Source organism: Melanerpes formicivorus, unplaced genomic scaffold (genome assembly GCF_026170545.1).
Source record: "Melanerpes formicivorus ecotype bairdi unplaced genomic scaffold, bMelFor1.0.p_v2 SCAF_4, whole genome shotgun sequence".
Classification (NCBI taxonomy): domain Eukaryota; kingdom Metazoa; phylum Chordata; class Aves; order Piciformes; family Picidae; genus Melanerpes; species Melanerpes formicivorus.
The window spans coordinates 28,027,247-28,052,322 of NW_027142356.1; the positions used below are offsets into that span (position 1 = coordinate 28,027,247).

Sequence of the window (25,076 nt, forward strand, 5' to 3'; positions counted from 1 at the left end):
TTGAAGAAAGATTTTTTCCCTCTGCAAAGACAAGAATAAAGGCACTAAATGGAAGAGGAAAAAGATACAGACCCTAGTCACATTTCTTTCACCACATCACCACTGCCTATTGACATATGTTAGCAATGAACCAGTACTGAAAAAGTGATAGCAGGTACCAGATGTGACCTGCAAGAACAGAAAAATCCACACAAAGAGAGCCAAGTAAACAAGAATAACTTGCATAGGTCCATATGCTATTAAACACAGGAGAGGAAATGGCCTCAAGTTGTGCCAGGAGAGGTTTAGATTGGACATTAGATGAAACTTCTTTATTAAAAGGGTTTTAAAAAACTGGAGCAGGCTCCCCAGGCAGGTGGTTGAATTCCCATCCCTGGAGCTAGTTAGAAGAGTCAGAGATGCAGTGTTAAGGGCCATGGTTCAGCACTACATTTGATAAAGTTAGAAAATTGTTGGACCTGATGACCTTAAAGGTCTTTTCCAGTCAAACTGATTCCATGATTCTATGATTTTATCAGTGGCTCTATGATTTTGTCAGTGGCTCTGACCCCAGTTACCTGATTTTTCATTTCAGCACACTTCTCCACCTGCTCAAAGCTGAAGATGAGGGCAGCAGCCCCACTCGTAACACAAAGGATGCATACAGTTTTTGTGTGCTGTTATTGCTAAATCAGCTGGAAGATAGAAAGCTTGCAGGGTTATGTGGTGGTATTCTCGGTACACATCTCCCAGAAAGCTCCAGCTACCCTGGGCAGTTGCAAAAAAATGGTAACAGCTGATTTTGCTCACTGGGTAATGCTGCTCAAGGTTGCTGTGTTGCTGTATTGGTACAAAGCGAATAGAATAGAATAGAATAGAATAGAATAGAATAGAATAGAATAGAATAGAATAGAATAGAATAGAATAGAATAGAATAGAATAGAATAGAATAGAATAGAATAGAATTAGAGTAGAGTAGAGTAGAATTAGCCAGGTTGGAAAAGACCTTCGAGATCATCAAATCCAACCTATCACCCAGCACCATCTAATCAACTAAACCACGGCACCAAGTGCCTCATCCATTCTTCTCCTAAACACCTCCAGTGATGGTGACTCCACCACCTCCCTGGGCAGCACATTCCAATGGGCAATCACTCTTTCTGTGAAGAACTTCTTCCAAACATCCAACCTAAACCTCCCCTGGCACAGCTTGAGACTGTCCTCTTGTTCTGGTACCAGTTACCTGGGAGAAGAAACCAAACCCCCCCTGGCTACAACCTCCCATCAGGTAGTTGTAGACAGCAACAAGGTCTCCTCTGAGTCTCCTCTTCTCCAGGCTAAGCAACCCCAGCTCCCTCAACCTCTCCTCACAGGGCTTGTGCTCCAAACCCTTCACCAGCTTTGTTGCCCTTCTCTGGACACGTTCCAGCAAGTCAACATCTTTCCTAAACTGAGGGGCCCAGAACTGGACACAGGACTCAAGGTGCGGCCTGACCAGTGCTGAGTACAGGGGCAGAATGACCTCCCTGCTCCTGCTGGCCACACTATTCCTGTGACAGGCTAGAATGCCCTTCTTGGCCACCTGGGCACACTGCTGGCTCATGTTCAGCGTACTATCAACCAGTAGAAGTAGAGTAGAAGCTGTCATGGAACGCAGCCTGTTACTAACTTGTTGTGTAGGCAGTGGCACTTGAAGAGCACTGTCTTCTGAACAAGTTCTGAGTCCAAATCATACTGGAAGTGCAGAATTGGAATAGAAAACTCAGTCCACCCTTCTCCTGCTCAAATTATACAAAGCAATGGCATTTTTTGTGTGCTTTGATTGGCAATTTTTGTCATTCTTGGAGAATGGAAGATGGGAGAAAAAAAGATTGTCAGGAGATAAAAGAGACTTCCAAATGAACTCCACAAAGAAATCTTCTCACAAGTCAGCTCTTTGTTTCCAGCCCTGATGCACAGATCCCTACTTTTTCATACAACTCATAGAATCATAGAATGGTTTGGGTTGGAAGGGACCTTAAAGATAGTCTAGGTCTATCTCTGGGTCATAGCACTGACAGCATCCTAGACATTTGTGCTTTGAGGTAATACCTATCTCCCTCAGCAACACAGTCAACACCAGAACCCCTCACCAGCACCCTGCGAACCTTCTAACCTGGTGTCTGCATACAAACCTTCCACGAAGTCGGAGGCTGTGTACACGTGGTGTTTCGCATTGCCATCGCCCGCTGCGTTGTTCAGGCTCCCAGCAGCTAACTCAATTACCTCTATCAACTCATCTCGCTTGTCCTTCCTTACAGGCTTCTCTTCTGGGTGGCGTGTCAGCCCTGTCTCCAGCTGGTACACCTTCTGCAGGGTGAAGCTCTCAAAGGGCACAGCTGCGTACTCTGTGGACAGCTTAACGCCGCTGTGCACCTCTGCTTTGTCTATCTGGGAGCGAAGGAAAGCCAGCAGGTTAGCCTGGGACTTCTCCGGGTTACTGTGGTCGAGCCGAATGTCCAAGGGGTCTGGGTGCTGGCCCTGCACATGCTTAAGCTGCTTACTCCTGCCTTGGAGCTCAGCCTTCAGCTGGGCAATTTGTTTCTTCAAGCTGATGATGTAGTTGCGGTGTTGCTCTTCTTGCTCTTGCAGAATTGCTTCATATCCCTCCTTGGCAGTCGGTCTGTGCACCCTGGGCAAAGCAAGCTGCTGGTTGTCACCCTTGGGCGTGCAAGCCAACATGTAAACAATAGACACTGAGCAACAGGCCACCACTACCAGGCCTACTAGTCGGGGGAGAAATAGAATAAATCCTCGTCGGAGCATCATCTCTCCAAGAGCAAAGTCTTAGCCCCCACAAGTGACAGCTCTGATGTTCATGCAGTCCCGCAGAGGCCCTTGCGCTTGGAGTACTCTCATACAGATGCATGTATGTGCAGGAACTGGCTCATCAGCTCTCTTACAACACCTGCTCTGCCTCTCTAGTGTTTACCCAGCAGGACACAAAGACAAGCTGCAAAGCAGACAGGGCACCCTCTGATCCTCATGTCAACACCTATGCTGCTGCAACATGATCATCTGGTGGCTGATGGAGCCTTAGGACCTGAAAGACAAATGACAAGGACAGTCATTCAAGCAGGTTAGAATTTAGTCATTCAGTCCAGTTGTAAGAATTTGCTTCATTTCTCAGCTGCTATGGCAGATCTCAGGGCTGTGGAGTGCTAAGACCTAAAAAGGTGCCAAGACCCTTACGCAGGAAATCCTGCATGCTTGTGCTTAATTTATTAATATAATTGGCTCATTGCCAGTGAAAAACTCCCCCAGCCCTCAAAGTCTGCCATGCTTTGGAAATATTAGGAAGTCATTATCTGGTACTTTTCTGGTGAGAAATCCTCTGACCCATGATGGCTCCCCAAGCACTCTCAACTCTTGGAGCACTCATATTTTAAAGGCAGACAGTCTCACAGCTGCCACACACATTTCAGCTTCCAGGCATGTTTTCCAAAACACCAGGTAGAAAATGTGGTCGCATTTGACCACATGAAGCCTGACTTGGAGAAGACACTTGATGACCCAGAAACTCTTATCAAGACCAACTGCTGCAATCCCACCAGATGATCCCATAAACCCCAAAGAACTGGGGATAGGATATTTTCTGGAGCTTTCAGATCAAATCTTACTCAAAATCAGGGAAAGCTTTATTTCCATCAAGGGGGCTGCCATCACTGCACACTGTCTTCTCATTTTCAGGCCCTCTTTTGTTTCTTACAGTGCTATAAAAATTCTTGCAGCAATGTACAGTACTTAGAATCACAGAGTTATAGAATCAACCAGGTTGGAAAAGACCTCAGAGATCATCAAGTCCAACCTGTACCGCTGTGTTTTCCACATGTGCTCTCTGCCCAAGGAGGTAAGACCACAAAGAAAGTTTAGTAAAAGTTACTTTTATTCTCAGAAGGAGTGAAAACTGTGAACATTATTATTTTTAGTACGACTTCCTCAAGTGTACTTCAAAACAGGAAAGAAAAGTTAGATGACTGAACATGAGTATTGATCTAGCTGTAGACTCCATTAAAACAATTGTGCTGAGGACAGGACATTACCAGTGTGATTTTCAAAACCTCTCAGTTTTGGACCAAAGATTTAGGCCACAGCTGAATAATGTCCTAGATAGCACTGTGAGACTACATTGTTAGACTCAAACACAAGCAAATTAACCCCTTGATTCTGTCCCCTTGGATGCACTAATGACATTATAACACTGCTGCTGACAGCAGAGGTTCATAGTCTTTCAGTCACACATCCTTGCCAGCAGATCCTTAAGTAAAAAACATATTTAAAAATAAGAGTTTCAGAGTTATTTTTCAGTTATTTCTTGCCTTGAGTCAGTCTCTTGCAGGACTTCTCATCAACTGCTGCATGACTTTTCCCCTCTGCCTTGACTGACTATTACTCTAGAGCAGTTATGCAGAGATATTTCTGATCTTCAAACTGTTATCAAAACTAATATTTTGTTAGTCTAAAGAGCTTCTTAAAAAGACCCCCACACACATTTAGGTAGGAAATTGTTTGAGCTAGAGTAAGCTGCAAAAATTAGTAGCAATGCTGAATGGCTATTACAGGATTCACAGGATTCTCCAGAATATGTCAGCATTTTCAAAGGAGGAATTGAGGAAAATATTCAACAGCAGGGAAAAGGATAAGGTGAAGTTGATGCCCTTACCTTTTGGCTGTGATCTTCTCTTTGGAACATCTTGGTCTGCTACAGCTACTTCTCAGATTGCCACAATCATCTCCTGCTTATCTCTCTTCTTATGCCCTTCCCAGAAAATGTGTGTACTATAAAAAGCACTGCCAACCTCAGAACACCTCTTCATTGCTTTCACATTTGCCAGCTGCCTACATTTTCAGTCTGTCTCCTTGTGCGGTGAAAGGCTGTAGTGGAGATGCTTCCTATGGATGCACTATAAAAGCTGGTCTCCTGCAATGTAAAAGAGCTTGTCAAAGCAGGGAAAATTAATCTGGGCATTTCTAACTCTACAACAGATCTGGCTAGAAGACTGCAAGAAGGTAGTGTGCAGCGAGACAGGGTCAGGAAGTGGTAAGATGTAGCACATAAAACACTGCTGTGCTTGTATGCTTCACTTCACACAATTAGTCCATTGACTGAATTGGCAGAAGCTGAACATCACTGAAAGGATTAGTTGTGCTAACATGGTGTAAACTGAAATTACATCTCAATGCCTTAGATAAACACACAATTTCATGTCTGGAAGCTGCAGCAGATTCAAGTTTTGGGTAAAGAGCTCTTCAAATGTTGACCTTAAAATACATGTGTGTGTATATAGAGCTACCTTCACTAACACGTACTGGGTCGCTCTTCAGGGTACTCTTTCTTTCCTACCTAGTTTTCTGGTTTGTAATCTCACTTATTTGGAAAAAAAAATAACCTATAAATACACTTCAGAACAGTAAATTAACCAAGATACTTTGTCCTTTGAACTACAATTCTCATAGCAAGGAATTGAAGCATGGGGAATTTCCACCTTCTTCTTCATGGGGATTTTATCACCAGGACCCTGACAACAAGCACTCACTACTTGTCCTAAATTGTATTAGTGCCTTTGGTGGCATTGCCTGACACTGACTGACATTCAAATACAAGCTGTTACTGTACTGCTATCTCATGGGCATGCTTATGAGAGCAGTCCCAATCCATGTCAGTGCCAATAAAAGCAGACTACTTTAAGTCAGCACTGAAGGTGGTCACAGCTAAGGCATCTCAGCTGCACAGACAGTACCAGCAAGCTGGGGACGGTAACTCCTCCTAACAACCATTCTGTTGATTTCACCAGACCTACACAGTTTCATACCAACTGAAAGAGCCTGAGATGAAAGTGAGACAAACTGAAATGTCGTTGTGTTTTTTTTTTCCAGGAACTGACAAAAACACCTCTGTATTTCAAAGTAGTCAGCTGCCCTGAGTAGCATTAGTCTATTTGCAAAGAGAAGCTTTGATGGATATGCAGTGGTTAGTCTGACAGCTGAGGAAAAGGACATGAATTCTAAAAAAGCCTCTGTTTGCAAGAAAATCTTCACCCTTAGCTTGACCTGTTAGCACAGCCAGAGGTCAGCCCAGCTCACAGAGGTGCTTTTCACTTGTTTCCAAGGAGCCTGTGCTCCAAAATGATCTAAACAAGGAAAGAGGTTCTGTCATCACTGCAAGCACTGTGTAAATGGCTCTGCACCGTGGATGGTGCTGCACCTACTCACAGGGAGTGGCAAAACCCAAGAAGCTTGGTTTGAAATTTTGGATGGTGTGCACCCACCACAGTTTCTCCTCAGCATTTAGGTTTTTAATGGACCGTAGAGATACAGGAAATTTCTCTCTGCACAGAAAAGACAACCTATTTCAAGTCTGAATTTTGGACTCCCCCAAACCAAAGAGGATTTGTGCCAGAGAAAGGGACCCAAGCTAACCTATCTCTGTGTGTATCTCCACTCTGAGCTCTCCACTCTTCTCACTCTTCACGTTGAGGACAGAAATGGATGGCAAAAGAACAGTCACGTTTGCAGAGGCAGCAATCTCTCAGAACATATGGCATGGGCAAAGCCAAATAATTCCATGTTTTCAAATACTTTCTGCCACAATTTCCTACTGCAGACTGGCAACTACCATTTTAGCTCACAAAACTTTTGGAAAATTTTTTTTTTGGAGGCAGTGAATGGCAGAAGCTGCAATTACTTTCTGTGTAGGTGTTGAAAAATCTTCACTGAGCAGCAGCACACATCACAGGGAGATTTCACTAGAATCATATTAATCTCCAAAATAAGCTATGTGGAGGAGGAAAAAGATGTTTTCCCCAGATTTTGAATGCCTTACCAAAAAATAAAATCAAATACAAAACCACATTCTGCAGCCATTTGGCATTTGCCTTGAACTTTTAAATGACAAGGACTGCACAAAGGCCTGCAGACAAATTAGCCTGCTATAAATATCAGGAACTAAAATTTATCCCCCTTAGTCCCACCACAGAAACTCAAGCCAGAATGAGACACATTGACAGGGCTGGACTTGATGATCTCTGAGGTCTTTTCCAATCTTATTGATTCTATGATTAAAATCTAGCCTCACACAAGTGTGCAAAATGAATGCAAAAAGAAATTATCTCTCCTTAACGCCAAATCGTGATTTCTCAGCTACTTCTCAGCTCAGTTCAGCTGTCCAAGGCTGAATTAAACAAAAAGAACCTGACTGATAAATTGACTGAGTGCACCATCATAGCCTTCCTGTATCATCCCCTGGGGTTGGTCTCTTCTCCCAGGCAACCAACACCAGAACAAGAGGACACAGTCTCAAGCTGCACCAGGGGAGGTTTAAGCTGGATGTTAGGAAGAAGTTCTTCACAGAAAGAGTGATTGCCCATTGGAATGGGCTGCCCAGGGAGGTGGTGGAGTCACCATCACTGGAGGTGTTTAGGAAGAGACTGAATGGGGTTCTAGGTGCCATGGTTTAGTTGATTAGATAGTGTTGGGTGATAGGTTGGACTTGATGATCTTCAAGGTCTTTTCCAACCTGGTTAATTCTGTTCTATTCTTGGAAGCACACTGACACATCCCAAACAAACCACTTGACATTCTAACATCTGGCTTGCAATTGATACAAGCACTTGAAAGTGAAATAAAAGATTATTAAGAAACAGTGTCTAGAATCAAAATGCTAAATGCCAATATCTGAAGACAACAGCCAATTTACAGTACAAATCTTCATTTCCTAATCTTTGATCTCAGAGCAATCTTCAACAGAAAATCTTACTTGCATTAGCCTGCATTCTTTCAGAGAAAAGCCTCAGAAAGACAATTACACTGTTCCTCTCTATGACTAACAATCTGATCATCTTGCAAATAGGATACAAACGCTATTAGAAGCAGCCTTAAACAAAACAAGAAAACCTCAGAAGTGTTAACATCCCTGGAAACACCATGTTAATGTTGTGAGGGAAGTGAGCAATGGATAGGCTTACATTCAAGATACTGATTCAGGCTCATCTCAGGCTTCTCATTCTGAAAGTTACACAACAAACGCAAGAATCTATGAATTTTCCTTCCATTAGCACTCTGGGCCCCAGTGCCCAGTGCCAATTTAATTGGTTCCCTCTTATCAAGGTATACCAGTTAAACATCAATTAAGTTCTAACTACATCTGAAAAGAGCCAATGCAGCATCTAAAATTATCTCCACACCTCAACAACGTCACCGTTTGCTCTAAAAAGGAGCTCCTACTGTGAGCAGCTGCATCGTTGAGTCTCTCACTACCTCAGGAAAAGAAACCACAATGACTTTGACCATTTCTCATCAGCAAGCTCTGATCTGAAGTTTTAGGAATTTAGTTGCTCCAAAAGTGTTTTGAACTTTGTTCAAACAGAGATGAAAACAGATTTGGGTTGACCTGGAGTTCAGCACTGTCTTTTAAGAGCAGATTAACAAACTGCCATAGCTGCCAGTCCTAAAAATTAATCGTTGGGTTGGACAGCTCATCTGTCCAACTTAGCTGGAAGACCAGCACCTTCTGAGCATGACCTTCAATTTAATTTCATTTAGATAAATGCCATTTCAGTTTTGCAGATGTCTCAAAGAGAAGCATTTTATTCCAATCACATGATGCTGCAGCAGTGCTGCACAGTATCCAGGATATGAACACACTAACAGAGAAGGACTTCTTTTTGCAGAATAGCTAACAGAATAAGGACAAGCTACAGCCAGGGAACAGCTCAAAGATGTTACCCCAATTTCCTTCATTCAACAGCTCTCCATACAGAGGGCTTCCAGAAGGACTAAACTAATTTTTAACAGAACACAGAATCACAGAATGTTAGAGGTTGAAAGGGACCTCCAGAGATCATCCAGCCAACCACCCTGCCAGAGCAGGATCACCTAGGGCAGATCACATGGGAATGCATCCAAGTGAGTTTTGAAAGTCTCCAGAGAAGAAGACTCCACAGCCTCTCTGGGCAGCCTGCTCCAGGGCTCCAGCACCCTCACTGTAAAGATGTTTTTCCTCACAAACTGTGTTCCAGTTTGTGCCTGCTTCCCCTTGTCCTATCACTGGGCGCTAGTGAAAAGAGCCTGGACCCTCCTTGTTGATGCTTATCTTTAAGGTATTTGTAAACACTGATCTGATCCTCTCTTGGCCTTTTCTTCTCCAGGCTGAACAGGCCCCAGTCTCCCAGCCTCTTCTCACAAGAGAGATGTTCTATTCCCTTAATCATCCTTGTAGCCCTCTGTTTGAGTCTCTCCAGTAGTTCCCTGTCTCTCTTAACCAGGGGAGCCCAGAACTGGACACAATACTCCAGGTGGAGCCTCACTAGGACAGAGTAGCTATAGACTAAGTCATACTAGCTTCTGAAATGTCTCAGAGTTGGCATAATGAGATGGATAGAATACAAAATCCTTGGGTATGATGAGAAGATAAATAAATAAATAAATGGGAGAATAAGTTTGCTTATCTGTGTAAGTCTAGATCTGGAAAACTGCTGTTACTTCACTTTGAAATGTTTACATGCACACACTCAGCTTAATGTGAGCTAGCAATGTGTGCATGCAGCCCAGAAAGCAAACCATGCCCTGGGCTGCATCAAAAGCAGCATGGCCAGCAGGTCAAGGGAAGGGATTCTGCCCCTCCCTTGCACTCTGGTGAGTGGTGAGACCCCTATCTGCAGTTCTATGTCCAACTCTGGAGTCCCCAACACAGGCCATGGACCTGTTAGAGCAGGGCCAGAGGAGGGCCATGAAGATGATCAGAGGGCTGGAGCACCTCTTCTATGAAGACAAGCTGAGGGAGTTGTGGCTGTTCAGCCCAGAAAAGAAAAGGCAACTGCAAAATTCAATAGGAGTCCACTGCTTTGAGAAAAGCTGTTAGTGATACAGTATGGTAACAGTGACATTAGAATCATAGAATGATTTCAGTTGGAAGGGACCTTAAAGTAAGAGAGATTCCCGCCTCCTCTCCTTGTACCAGAAATCCCCTGGCACAGCTAGAATCCCCTGTACCCAGCAAGATGGTGGAGTTGTACCTCATTAACTCCAGTAAAGTTGACAGCACAGTAAGTTTTCTCCTTTCTGAGTCCAGCATATGGGAACTGAGGGTAGACATCTGGCTCCCATAAGCTTAATGTTATATTCCTATGGGAATGCAAAGCCCTAAATTTTGTACTCCCTGTAATTCAAATGAAATTTGCTGGGTAGTATGGTATCAAGAGAGTACTCCAGATAAAACGAGCAAAGGGGACCAGTGGGAAAAGCATCTTGGTAGACAAGACATAAAAGGTTTGGTGTGTTACCTAGTCTGAGCAAGAATTATCAGGGTAGGGACTAATATTGCAGACCAAGACTACTGTGTTCAGCTGTGGTTTACATTACAAAAGAAAATCAAGTTTCAGGCTACAAACTGATAACCAGGAAGTCAGAAAATAGCTGCAATCCAGTCCAGTACGGAGACAGGTTACCCAGGCTGCACGTGAAGCTCTAAAACATGCAGCATTAGCAGCTCTCATAGCTCATGTACTAACCCCCAAGCTCTGCAGATCCGGGTTTCCCTATCAGTCTGGTCAGTACTGACTGACAGGAAGAAGCCAGCCCCCTGACTCAGCCCCCATTTCCTTCCTCCTCCAGGTTAGCCCTTACTGTGCCACAGAGTCCCATTGAGGCCATCATGACTGCTTTGGTATGTGGTTTTGGTCACAGATCCACCATTTCCTTGATAGATCAGGAAAAAGTTTTCTCTGAAAAGCCCAAAACTTTTGTAGTTGTTTCAGTAAAACATTTTTTCCTCTTTCTAGAGAAAGTTTTCCAAATGCCTTTTCTTTTTTTCTTTTTTAATATATATTTGAGACTGAGATAATATTTGAATCTTACTGACTTCACCTTCATCATTAAACCAGTCGATTCTTTATTAGGGGAAGTTGAAAAGATAAAATGCAGTCAAGTGTCTGCAGAAAAGGTAAAACCAGAGGGGGAAAAAAGGAAGGAAGCCTTTCTACATTCAATATTGTACAGTCAATGTACTGGACCACAAAATTATCCTTTCAAAACGGGATTAAAGAAAAAACCTGGAGGCAACCAAAAAGTAAATCTGTCTCACAACACACAGCCATCTAAAAGTTTTGCTTAGGTCAGTCAATTCCCACATAAAGAAGACGTTTATCTTTGAGTGATGCTCTATCACTTATACAGATTTATTTTTAATTAAAACATTTCAATAAGTTGAGAATGTCTGCTTTGGTTTAACTTAGCAAGTCACAGTTCTTCAGCTTCCCACTTCGTGTCAGGCTTTGTGAGCTTCTTCAGCAATCATAAAACCATTGAACGGGTTGGGCTGGAAGGTCATTGTGGTAGTTTTAGTTAATGTTGGGGGGGAAATTCCAACCCACTACAGTCATTGAGTCCCAATCTCCCTGCCGTGGGCAGGGACACCTCCTGCTAGACCATGTTGTTCAAGGACCCATCCAACCTGTCTTTCAACGTTACCAGGGTTGCAGCCTCTACAGCTTCTCTGGGCAGCCTGCTCCAGTGCCTCACCACCCTCATAGGCAAGAATTTCTTCCTATTGTCTAATCTCAATTGAGCTTCTTCCAGTCTGAAGCCATTATCCATCATCCTGTCACTCCATTCCTTTGACAAAAGTCTCTCTCCAGCTCTCCTGTAGCCCCCTTCAAATCCTGGAAGGCTGCCCTAAGGTCTCTTCATAGCCTTCTCCTTTCTAGGCTGAACAACCCTAGCACTCTCAGCTTGTCCTCACAGGGGAAGTGTTCCAGGCCCCTGATCAATCTTTGTGGACATCTCCTTTGGATCCTCATAAGCAGGTCCATGCCATTCTTACACTGGGGGTTCCAGAGCTGGACTCAGTTCTGTAGGTGGGGGGTCTCATCAGAGTGGAGTAGAGGGGTAGAATCCTCTCCCTCAACCTGCTTTTGATGCAGCCCAAAACACATTTGGCTTTCCAGGCTGCATGCACACATTGCTGGCTCCTGTTGAGCTTCTGATCACCCAGCACCTCCAAGTTGTCCCTGGCCATTCAGCTAGAAAAGTGTTAAATACTAAAAGTTCACACAGGAGGCATCCTGGTTCTCTGTCACAGCTGATTGATGACACAAGTAAAGCCAGTTTCCCTTGCCAGTAAAAGCTATATTTTTCCCCCTCTTTGTTACACAACAGAAGTACACCCTGCAGTCAAGTCAGCATTTCCTGGAAGGTTCCAAAGGGCCTTTCTCTTAAAACAACTAATTCAGACTCCTATCAGAAGCAAAGCAAGCTTCCTGCAGAGTTATGAAATAACACACACAATAAGAACTTACATTGCTGGAGGGTAAGAAGGCTCTACAGACAGACCTGGACAAGCTGGATCAATAGGCCAATGCCAATTGCATGAGATTCCTCAAGGCCAGTTGATCCAGAGAAGGGCAAGAAAGCTGGTGAAAAGTCTGGTGAAAGGTCTGGTGAGCAACAGCTAAGGGAACTGCGGTTGTTTAGTGTGGCATAAAGGAGGCTGAGAAGAGAACTCATTGCTCTACAAGTCCCTGAAGGAGGTTGGAGCCAGATGGGTGTTGGTCTCTTCTCCCTAGTAACAAGTGATAGGATGAGAGGAAATGGCCTCAAGTTGCACCAGGGGAGATTTAGATTCAGAAGCAACTTCTTGACTGAAAGAGCTCTTAAAGCCTGGAATAGGTTCCCCAGGGAGGTGGTTGAATCTCCATCCCTGGAGGTGTGTCAAAGAGGCGGAGATGCATTGCTGAGGGCCATGGGTTAGCACCAGACTTGGCAGGGTTAGAGAATGGTTGGATGTGATGATCTTAAAGTTCTTTTCCCACCAAAATGATTCTATGGTTCTATGATTCACATTATGCCAACAAGCTTATGTATTTACAGTGCAGAAGACCAAGACACAACTGAGAGAATGCACCAGGAAGTGAGAATCCTCCTGATAACTTTGGCACATTGGCTTTCCTCCTCTCAGACTCATCTGGTGTGCTACTGTCTATTCATTTTATTGTTGACTTCAGCCACTTGTATGAGGTTACTGGACACCATGAAAGCTGTGCAGGGTAACAGTAGAGAATGTCTGCAGTAAGTCAAACACAGCCAAGATGCACTCAGCTAAAAAAGGCAAACAGTAGAACAAGAAAGAGACATTCTTGAAATCCCCTTTGGTTTTATAAACCTGCTGCTGCTTTATCCCAGGTATTCTGCCTCAAAAGTTAGTAGCTGACTTAAAATACAAGAAAGGCAAGAAGCAGGCCCCACTATGAGTTAACAAGCTGCTTGCCTGCTGAGGAGTCATGCGTGTTTGCATTGGTCCAGGTTTAAAAATAACAATCCTTTGAGAAGCTGTTCTGCCAGCAAGCTGTGACATATGGATATAAAAGTGGATAAGAGGAAAAGATGGTGAGAACCTATTGCAAACAGATGGTTAAATAAATAAAGCCATTTTGGCCCAACTTCGAGTAGCAAATATTGCCTCTGTTCTTGGTGATGTCAGAGCCAAGTGCTTCATGTGGGATCTCTTGCTGCACACTCTTCAGAAGTTCCAGGCTCCCAGGCAGTGGGCTCTCCTCCAGAGGAAAGCTACAGATTCCTGCCACTCTTGGAGTGCTCTTTGCATCTCCACACAGTAAACCTCTCCAGAACAGTGACGCTGCTCGTTGTTTGACACTTTGCAGCTCCATTTGGGCCCCCAGTGAATCTGCTGTGACTGCAAGGCACTAAATACCAGATAGTGGCTTATTCAGCTTCTTCATTCTCCCAAACAAATGCACAGGCCACTTCACACCTAGCAGAACCAGCCTGGATGGTCTATTGAAACAATGTATTAGTGCAAACAATGAGCACTTTAAATATGGTAGAAACTGTTGCTTCAGCCCAGAGGAAAAAGAGTAAGGAAATGGTAAATACTTAGAAATTAGGACTCCTCTGGAATGTTGTCTTAGCCTTCAAAATTAGGAGCCTAAAACTAAACAGTTTGCACATATTCCAGCTACACAAGGAGTTTCCTCAGCTGTTGGCATATCTGGAATTTCACAAGAATCTGTCACACAGGAGCAGAGAGAAGGAATTTGAGGAGCAAATGTGAGGCAGGATCTCACAGGAGCATTTTGCATTTTCTTCTTCCAAGAAGTGCACACCCTCAGGCTCACTCTTAGGATGCTTGTGCCTCTGAAGGGGTGGAGGCTCTACCTCTCTTTCTTGACTTCCACAGGAGATGCCCCATGAAATTTACTCTCTCCAAGCATACTCTCTGTTTTAAGTGGGAAATTGTGGTTTAAAGGAGTAGAGCTACAAACCAAAAATCCAGGGTGCAATTGTAGGTTTTGCCCTTCTATATCCATCAGCACAGGAAAAAAAATCAAAATAAAAATAAAGGATTCACAGTATAAAGAGAGACAAGAAGAACAGCTGAGTAATGGAGCAGAGGAGGGCGATGAAGCTGGTGAAGGGCCTGGAGAATAAATCTTATGAAGAGCAACTGAAGGAGCTGGGGCTGTTTAGTTTGGAAAAGAGGAGGCTGAGGGGAGACCTCTTTGGTGTCTACAACTACCTGAAAGGACAGCAAAGAGAGGCTGGTGTTGGTCTCTTCTCACATGTAATTAGTGATAGAACAAGAGGGAATGACCTCAAGCTGCAACAGAGTAGGGCTAGACTGGACATTAGAAAAAATGTTTACAGCAAGAGTGGTCAGGCATTGGAATGTGCTGCCCAGGGAGGTGGCTGAGTCACCAACCCTAGATGTGGAACAAAGGTGGTTTGGATGTGGTGCTTGGGGATATGGTTTAAGGGCGAACCTTGTAAAGTAGAGTTATCAATTGGATGTGATGATCCCCAGAGTCTTTTCCAACATGAATGTATCTCCTTCCTCAGATGCTGAACTACACATGGATGTCCCTCTAGATGTGAGTCCTTAATAACCTGCAAAGGGAGGTAAAAGTAAAGACAACTAACTGCAATGGTAGGAGGACTTGCTTTCAGACAGCCTCTTTTTTTCAAAGCAATTCAAGCTAGGAGTCATTCCCTGAGGACATGCTCCACTACATGCTCATGCAGTAGAGCACTTCATGGCCTGCAAAGACATAAACAAAGTTCAACCATTTATGCTTCAAAGTGCTGGCAAAATGCAGTAAAGCACAGACCTCTCTCAGCCCAAATCTACACTGTGGCACAACACAAGCTGTGTTCATTGGACAGGTTGGTTCTCAGGCTTCATCCAGTTTCAAGCTGTCAGAAACAAAATAACTCACAAAATGACCAGAAAATGCTTCTACCATATCTACAGAAGACAGTTCAGCTTAGAATCATAGAATTGTTTTGGTTGGCAAAGAGTTTTTAGATCACCAGGTCCAACCATTACCCAGTTCTGCCAGGTCTGGTGCTAAATCATGTCTGTCAGCACCACATCTCTGTGTCAACTTGTTCAGTTTAAAAATGTGCCACACCAAAGGTTTTGAAGAGCCCAGCATGCCCACTTCCTGGTGGTATAAACACCTGATCAACCCCAGCTGGAAAATGCTGTATCCATCACTGAGAGAACACTGAGAAAGCTTTCTGAAGGACACACCACTGTTTTTCACCAGTGTGGCAATGATATAACTGGATGAGATTTCTTGCACAACTCAAACACTGCACAGCTGGGCTACTTGAGACAAAGGCCTGCCAAAATGAGATGGTGTGCTGTGAAAGCAGAGCTAGAACTCATGTTTCTTTAGAGAGACAAACAAAAAATATTGTATTACTGGGATGGTCACTGGAATGTCTTTCTTTTTGGAAAAGGAAAGTTAGAATGTTAGAATGGAATCATAGAACTGCTGAGTTTGAAAGAGACCTTTGAGACCTTCAAGTCCAACCCCTCACCTGGCGTTCACAATCCCAGCACTATTGCTAAGCTACTGCCACTAAATCATGTCCCTAAGCAACACAACTATGTGTCTTTCAAATACCTTCAGGGATGGTTGGGGGTTGGACTAAATGGCCTTTGGAGGTTCCTTCCAACTCAAACTGTTCTATGATTGTGTGGTGATCACCTCCCTGACAGCCTGTTCTTGTGCTTGATAACCCTTCTGTGAAGATTTTTTTTCCTAATATCCAAACCTGAACCTCCCCTGGCATAACTTGAGACTGTTTCCTCTTGTCCTGTTACTTGTTGCATGTGAGAAGAGACCAATCCCCACCTCATTCCAACCTCCTTTGAGGTAGCTGAAGAAGGCAGTCTCCCCTCAGCCTCCTCTTCTGGGAGATGATCCTCTTCCTGTTCCTGCTTGCCACCATGTTTCCAACACAAGCCACTGGATTTCTTGGCCACCTGAGCACACTGCTGACATCAGAACAGTAGCAGAAAGTGCTACTAATGAACATTTTAAGTAGACCACCTGACAAGAAGCCACAGCCAGAAGCCATTATTTAGACCAGAGCATGCTCTACCTTAATTGAAAACTGCAATAACCATTTTTTCTCCTTAATCCATCCATCCATCCTGTCTCAAACTGTCAAATCCCACTGATCAGCTAAACACACAGACTGTGACAGAACATCTGAGAGCAGCTTCAGAGAATTTGCTTTGCACTTCCACATCACATACAGAGGGTCACTAGAGAAAAGGAACATGAACTTTAAAATTCTTCACCATGTCTGTGCCATGTAACTGAGGAATGAAATGATGAACTTTGGGCATGCAGGAGGGCAGATGCATTGCCTGACAAGATGACATTTCTTCTCAGAGTAAACATGCAGTGCAGCCTAGGTTTCCCAAGGCAGCAGGCTGTTTACAGGTGCTGAGGGCTCAGACCACACATGTGCAAAGATGCCATATGTTTGGGAAAAGACAAACCACACACTCCAACCTGAAACCTTCATTCCTGGAAGAAGAAAGGACTAGGCTGAAGTGTAGATTGTGCTGTCCCCAAGCATTCCTCCCGTTTGGTCATTAGCACTGACATGCCCAAGCTTGACTAACACAGCTTCCTTTGCTTTGCTGAATGGACAGGAAAATGTGTTTAGAAGGAAGAAGGGAGGAGTAAACAAGTGGAGACAAGAGATGAGAGCATCTGTGGGAGCCACTTGAATCATGTTGCTGCTAAAATAAACATGCAATGTGAAGGCATTGGTTGCAAGTAGGTTTGTAGCTACAAAGAGTCACAAAACCTCAATGCAGTTTCAGGTGGTTTTGCTGAAGAGAAGGAGCTGTAGCAGCTGGTTCTGATTCTGAAATACATCTTGGGGGGGAAAAACCCCAGTGAAACTTCAAAATGCCCGCCTGTTCAAGACATACATATTTGCATAGAACATCAACAGAACCTTAGAGAGCAGAAAAGGGCCTGGACCAACAATACACTTCTTCTCACGAAGGAGTGAGGAGTGAACTAGGAGCCTCACTGAAGTGACTCTCACATTTTCCCTGTGTAGTCTTTAGCAGCAAGAGAGTCCCAGCTTTGGTTCCTCCTGAGGGCAGGCTGGGTTAGGCAGCTCTCAACACTCTTTTTTTCCATCAAATATATTTATCTCAGAAAGTCCCAATGGGCCTAAGTCCAGCTACAACAAACCTTCTGGGCACTTGTGACTGTTTTGAAATGGAGTGACTCAGTCAAGCTACATCAGAAGGACAACATCTTTTATTTGTTCATAGAAACTTAATAAGCCAAGGGAGGAAAAATACCCAAGTGTCAGAAAGACAAATCCCTACACATCTTCATCTTACAAAGCTTCGCCCTTCTCTCTAACCTTGGGTGGGGGCTGCTCTCTGGCTTCTTGTCTCCCCATACACTTCTGACTGCTTTGCCTCTCTCCCTAGACCCATAGCCCCGTGTTTCAGAGACTATTAACCATCTGACTGGTGGAGCAGCTGAATCAAAGGTATGGGTGTTTATTTACCAACAGCATTTCCCCACTTATGTTCCCATTGCCATGGTGAGCAGCAACAGAGCCTGAAAGATAAGGTCACAACATAGCCTAGATATCTCCCACAAGCCACCTGGAAGCAGCATTTTCTGAGGAATTCTCTGGCATGGATTTGCAGTTGCTCTCTGTCCAAAAGCCAACCTCAGCTCAGCATTCTAGACTCCTAACTGAGCTTCTGGGACCAAGACCCATCCCTCAAAACCTCAAACCCAGAATGTTCCAGGAGAGGAACTTCCCAATGCCTTATAGGTTGTGAGTGTTGTCTGTTTGGTCTATGTGTCAGCCTCATTCTCTTTCCTTCCACAGCGTGGGAGTCCAGGTCCCTGCCATGTACCTGCACTGCTTTACTGAGCATCTCAACATCACTTCATAGGAACTGATGATTATTATCCATCTTTCAGCAATTTTCCAGCCTATCCTTGTACAAATTATAACCTGTGGTGACAGGTTGGACTCAATGATCCTCGAGGTCGCTTCCAACCTTAGTTATACTGTGATACTGGTAAGGTATGACAATATGTGTGGTGTCTGGATATATTTGTTATAGAAAAAGCAGATCTCTTCCTCAGTCACTATACTACTGAAAAGCAAATGTCAGTCTTGGATTACTCACATATAGTGCAATTAGCATCACAGCACAGTTATGGAAACTGTTAATCAAACATTGAGACAGGGGGGAAAAGAGATGTCAAATGAACCCTGAGCTGTCAAGACTGTGCATGCTGAAGTGCTCCAGGAAAGGTGAAAATGATCATAGTAAATAGAACCTGATTTAAGCCAGCCTAATAGGGTTATCTTAATGATGACAAGAACTGTGGACACAATTTGGTTTCAATTCTCTGAATTCATAAAAATGTATTTATTAATTGAAAGAGAAAATAAAGATGAAAACAACAAAGCAGCTGAGGGAACTGGGTTTGTTCAACCTGGAGAAAAGGAGACTGAGGGAGACCTTCTGGCTCTCTACAGCTCACTGGAAGGAGGTTGGAGTGAGGTGAGGGTCGATCTCTTCTCCCTAGTGATAGGATGAGAGGAAATGGCCTCAAGTTGCACCAGGCTGGTTTAGGTTGGATATCAGAAAAAACTTTTTCACTGAAAAGGTTCTCAAAGACTGGAACAGGCTCTCCACAGAGGTGGTTGAATCCCCATCCCTGGAGGTGTTTAAAAGCCTCAGATATGTGGTGCTAAGGGTCATGATTTAGGACCAGACTTGCCTTGGTAGAATTAGAGAATGGTTGGACTCAATGATCTGAAAGGTCTTTTCCAACCACAACAATCCTGTGATTCTAATGCTTCTCTCAAAGAAGCAGCAGGGAAGTCTTACTGCAGAGGACAGTTTTGCAGTGGCATTCCCAGTAGCTGATGCTTAGCTGACCACATGACACCAGCATTATGAAATCATGCCCACCAGCTCACCATTTGGCCAAGAGACTCCAATGAAAAATGCAGCTGTCACCTCAAGCTGATTCACCCAAATAACAGTACTCAGCAGCAAGAAATTAGCACAGCACAGGTATTTATCACACCAAGATTCTATGATCTGTGTCACACTCACCTTCTTTCTTCCCTTGGTAACACTGGAAGAGAGCTTAACCTTCCCTTGGAGTAGCCTTGATAGCAAGGGCCATCCAGTTAGCTCTCCCCAGCGGAAAGAAATTCTCATGGACCTAAGGTTCCCTGTAACAGCAAAGGTTCACTTCTTCTCTCAGGTTGTCTGAGGAAAAGCACATTAATCAACCAAGATGAAGATTATCATGGATGGAAAGACTCCCTGAAGACTTTCTCCTCACAGCTAATTCTCTCCTTTGCTGTTTTATGACAGTTGAAATATTTATGTAGGAAGATACCAATACCAAGCTTCCATTAGACGTTTTCTAACTCCGGGAAGGAACTCCAGAGGGGAACTAAAGAAACAGACTTCATCTGCTCTGCAAGCACCACCACTGCTGTAAAACTAATACAGCAGTGATTAAGGATCTCACAGGACCCAACAGCTTTGAAACTCCGTCTCATACAATACAAAGGCAGTCCATGACTCAGCCACCCTCTTCTCTGTACCTCCTGTAACTGATTGCATTTTTGAATGATGCATATTAGAAGGGGAAGAAAAAAACAAATATCAAGGCAGTACCATTAGCTGCACTGCAAGTTGCAGAAGCATGAGATGGCATGAAATGCCTAAGCCTTTTTATTAACTATGCTGTTCTCTATTGCAGATCACCTGGCACGCACAGCTCAGCTCTCAGAAAGACATAATGCTGTCATTCCCTGATTAAATTACTCCTGAGTTGAAAAAGACATTGAGCAGCCTGCCCATTTCAGTTGGCAGTGTAGTGGCTGAGCCTAAAGGATATGGAAATAACTGGAAATCCTAGACCAATGCAGAGAAGGAGGAATATGTGACCCACATAAAGGGCATGCTGGAGTAGAGCCATAGTGTTATTTAAAACAAGTGAAAAATCCTTGGTATTAGGGATGTGGGTTAAAAAACAAATAAGGATAAGTTCAGTAAAATGCCAGGAGGTTCCAACAGAGAGGCAAAGTCTTTTCAAAAGCTCTTTACTGGAGAGAGGTGAAAATGAGAATCTGTTAAATCCTAATTCCTGACTCTAATCTAGACCTTTGTGTCTCTTTTGCTGGTGAGGTCTAATAGGTTTACAAGATTACTAAACTGTTGCCAGTCAAGATTTTGTTTTCTTTTTCACTTTGACTCTGAAGTTATGACTCTCTTAAGTAGTTCGCAGCCAAAAAGATTCTAATCAGAGCACAGGAAATGGACAACTACCTTAATAAAAAAAAACCAAAAGTCTTTTCCACCTGATAAGCTTGTTTTTGCCAGCTCAAGCAATTTAACCGGGGGCTGGGGGGAAGGTAAGAAAATAACAGCCCTACACTTACTGGAAAGAAATCCGTAGTGCACCTCCCTTAAAATGCCTTCACAAGCCTACGTTTTCCTTGGATATGGCTCACTTGCCCACCTGTGCTCACCAAGAATAACTAGCACCCCAGTGTAAGAGGTGCTTCTAGTGAAATAGAAGTGGTCTGCTTCCCACACACTCCCTGCAGCTGGAGTACAAGGCACATGCAGGCTCTGGCCCTCTTGGCACATGTACCACTACCTGGAATTGCTGGCAAACAAGGTGTGTTACAGCAATCTTCTTCAGCTTCTCCTATCTGGTTGTCATAGCAGAAGGCAGATCCAGGATCAAGGGAGAAAAAGGAAATTAAAACCACATTTGGACAAAGGCAAACATTTATGCACACAAAGTTACAAAGCCTTTTTGGCCACACCTGAAAATTAGGGCTCCTGATTCATTACAATACTTTAAAGAGCTTCTGAGATGTGTTCTCAAAAATACAACTGGGCATGTGCTTTACATTTGCAGTGATCTGGTTTCTCAACATAATTAGCTCCTAAGGATTTTGAGAGTGAAGCTTTATTTTCCCTTCTCTAATGCTAAGAAATTTTCCTTTCATTCCTTTAACATTACATAAGTGCTTTTCATTTCCTGAACAATTCTCAGAGAGAGCTGGACTATTTGTGGAATAGCTTATTAATTCATTCACAAATATATATATATATATATGCTTGGGTCCATTAAGCATGAGAAAACCTCACCACTGACTTTTATCTCATAGGATCCCCTTAGACTATCCTGCAACCTGGACAAGTTCTTTTGTCTATTTCTTATCCCTGTGGCTCAAACAAATCTCATCAGTTTCCAAGCTAGCAACCACCTCTTTCATAAGTAGTGCATCAGTCTAAAGTATTTCTGTTTCAATTTGCTAGGATTTGAGTCAATATTTTGATGTGACATATGCTCCACTCAGATAACTTTTTTTTTTACTTAAGAGCAGTCTGATGAGAGAAAAAAAGCAGTGCAGGTAACCTAATTGACAATACACAGTGCTGTATACTTTGCTGTCATACAAGCTTTCTGAAAGTTGGGTTTAAAATCTCAGCCCTGAAATCAAGAGGCCTCACCTTCTCACAAATAACAGCAATTTTCCTGCAAAAGGAGTGTTTTTCAAAACAGTTACCTCTTTTTTTCAGACTGCTTTAACTGAAGAGGAATGGTTTTCCACATTAAAAGTGCACATAGGAAAGACTGTCTGATGTGTGCCAGAGCAAAGCTCTCCCTTCCAAATCAATGCAATTCTTGAAGTTTTCCACTGTGAAGTACTTGTGTGATCACCCCTACGTGCTAATGGAAACATCAGTTGTAGGATAGGTGAAGGCAAAGAAGCTAAGTGTAGACACACTGTGCCTGGGTAAGTTGAACTTTAACAGCCCTGTTGGGCCTGGGTGACTGGTTACAAAAGGTAAAAAATAAAAATACACACAATCACAAAATCACAGAATTAACTAGGCTGGAAAAAACCTCCGAGATCATCAGAGTATCATAGTATCAGTCAGGGTTGGAAGGGACCACAAGGATCAGCTAGATCCAACCCCCCCTGCCATGGGCAGGGACACCCCACACTAGATCAGGCTGGACAGAGCCTCATCCAGCCTGGGCTTAAACACCTCCAGGGATGGGGCCTCAACCACCTCCCTGGACAACCCATTCCAGGGCTTCACCACTCTCATGGTGAAGAACTTCCTCCTCACATCTAGCCTGAATCTCCCCGCCTCCAGCTTCATTCCATTCCCCCTAGTCCTATCACTACCTGAGATGTCCCTCCCCAGCATTCCTGTAGGCCCCCTTCAGATACTGGAAGGCCACAATTAGGTCACCTTGGAGCCTTCTCTTCTGCAGACTGAACAGCCCCAACTCCTTCAGTCTGTCCTCACAGGAGAGGTGCTCCAGCCCTCTGATCATCCTCTGATCATCCTCGCATCCTCTGATCATCCATGGCACTAAGTGCCTCATCCAGTCATTTTTTTAAACACTTCCAGGTATGGTGACTACACCACCACCCAGGGCAGCCCATTCCAATGGCCAATCTGATAGGCAGAACTCTGAGCTGAAATGTGGGACACTAAGCCCTGCTTCTGGTTCTGCCACTGGAAAGACTCTGGGTGGTTCTTTTCACCATACACAAACCAGTAACAATAAAAGAACTCCCTCTAAATCTGAGTAACACTACAAACAGATGATTAATAGGGATATCTGCTGGCAAGCATTTTGGCTTTGAAAATCTTGATTCAGTTTCTCATCCTGGAAAGGAAGAGAGGATTATTCAATTTAAGAACTGTCAACTATTTATAGCTTTAGCTATTTAAAAAAGAAAAAAAAAAAAGCAGCTTTTTGCAGCAAGAGCAAACCACAAATCTATTGCTGCCACAGCCTTCTCCAGTACAAACAACTCCCAGGGGTATCTGCACACTGTTCCAAGGTTGCTGGAGTGCATATTGTAGGACCACTTTCAGTCACCCAATAGAGAGGGAAAAAAAGAATGTTTTTTTTTCCCCCCTCAGGATTTCACTTCAGCAGCATTTCCATCACTGTGCTGTTATTTTTTTCCTTTCCTAATAGGAGGCCAATGCCCATGTCCAAGTGGCAGGTCTCTGTTTCTCTGTTATCAAGGCAATGCAACATGAAGACAAGAGCTATTTGTGTAAACAGAGGGCTGGCCCACTTCCTCCCCAGCACACACTTAGTATCATAGTATCATTCAGGGTTGGAAGGGACCACAAGGATCAGCTAGTTCCAAGCCCCCTGCCATGGGCAGGGACACCCCACACTAGATCAGGCTGGACAGAGCCTCGTCCAGCCTGGGCTTAAACACCTCCAGGGACGGGGCCTCGACCACCTCCCTGGACAACCCATTCCAGGGCTTCACCACTCTCATGGTGAAGAACCTCCTCCTCACATCTAGCCTGAATCTCCCCACCTCCAGCTTCATTCCATTCCCCCTAGTCCTATCACTACCTGAGATCCTGAGAAGTCCTTCCCCAGCCTTCCTGTAGGCCCCCTTCAGATACTGGAAGGCCAGTAACTTGCAAATGAAAACTATCCTCTCTGCTATTGAAAAAGACAACTGCCTGTTAAATTTCTCCTCTTCTTTGCCCCTTATCATCTTTGCTAGGTTTTGTCCAATCTAGCTCACAGTCATCACTAGTAAAACTTACTTGGATGCTCACAGTCACAGTATGTCACAGTATAACTAAGGTTGGAAGAGACCTCGAGGATCATCGAGTCCAACCTATCACCACAGACCTCAGGACTAATCCATGGCACCAAGTGCCATGTCCAATCTCCTCTTGAACGCCTCCAGGGATGGTGACTCCACCATCTCCCTGGGCAGCACATTCCAATGACGAACGACTCGCTCGGTGAAGAACTTTCTCCTTACCTCGAGTCTAAACCTCCCCTGGAGCAGCTTGAGACTGTGTCCTCTTGTTCTGGTGCTGGTTGCCTGGGAGAAGAGACCAACCCCTTCCTGGCTACAACCACCTTTCAGGTAGTTGTAGAGGGCAATGAGGTCACCCCTGAGCCTCCTCTTCTCCAGTCTAAACAATCCCAGCTCCCTCAGCCGCCCCTCATAGGGCTTGTGCTCAAGGCCTCTCACCAGCCTTGTTGCCCTTCTCTGGACACATTCAGTCCCTACTGTGCTCATACCACCTCTGCAAGCCCCTTCTCTTGAGCTGGGAACAAGCCTCCAATTAAAGTGGCAAAACAGCTGTATGGCTTCAATGGGAGAGCAGGACTGCAGCTTGAGTGTTTAGGGCAGACTGATGGTCTTAACCATGTTTAATGCTAATGTACGGTTAAGAATTCCCCCATTAATTTTAATGGTGCTTGGCATCAAACAGAAATAGCCTAGAATCATTTTTGTTAGAAAAGACCACTAAGATCATCAAGTCCAACCATCATCCTAAGACCACCATGGTCATTAAACCATGCCCTGAAGTGCCATGTCCATGCATTATATTATGGTACACCCTAAACCCCATAAATCTGATGATGATGAACCAGAACTGCAGCTATTCTAAAACTGAGGAGCTAAGGATGTACTGAAAAAAAATAATAAAACGAATAAATGAGAAAAGCTCTTGCTTTCAGTGCAGGGGAAAAGTACTAATTTTACAGAACTGAGTATTACTTTTCTTCCATAGGTTCTAGTAAAGGCAAGAAGCTGTGTGGTCTGGGTTGCCTTCCACAGTCTATAGAGATGGAAATAACCTGTAACCCGCTCTGTCAGTCCATGCACTTAAATGTGGTTAGAAGTGGTTA

The 25,076-nt window shown here is 44.0% G+C and overlaps 1 protein-coding gene across 1 annotated transcript in view; it reads right to left on the bottom strand.

Annotated features, from left to right (window-relative positions):
* CSGALNACT1 (chondroitin sulfate N-acetylgalactosaminyltransferase 1) overlaps positions 1 to 25,076 on the bottom strand; it is a 42,519-nt gene that overhangs the window by 13,862 nt on the left and 3,581 nt on the right. The window contains exons 2-3 of the mRNA XM_068137422.1: positions 4,682 to 4,939; positions 2,154 to 3,061 (exon numbers count right to left, since the gene is read on the bottom strand). Of these exons, the coding sequence (XP_067993523.1) occupies positions 2,154 to 2,787 (634 nt within the window). The 5' untranslated portion in view covers positions 2,788 to 3,061; positions 4,682 to 4,939. The remainder of the gene's footprint in view (positions 1 to 2,153; positions 3,062 to 4,681; positions 4,940 to 25,076) is intronic.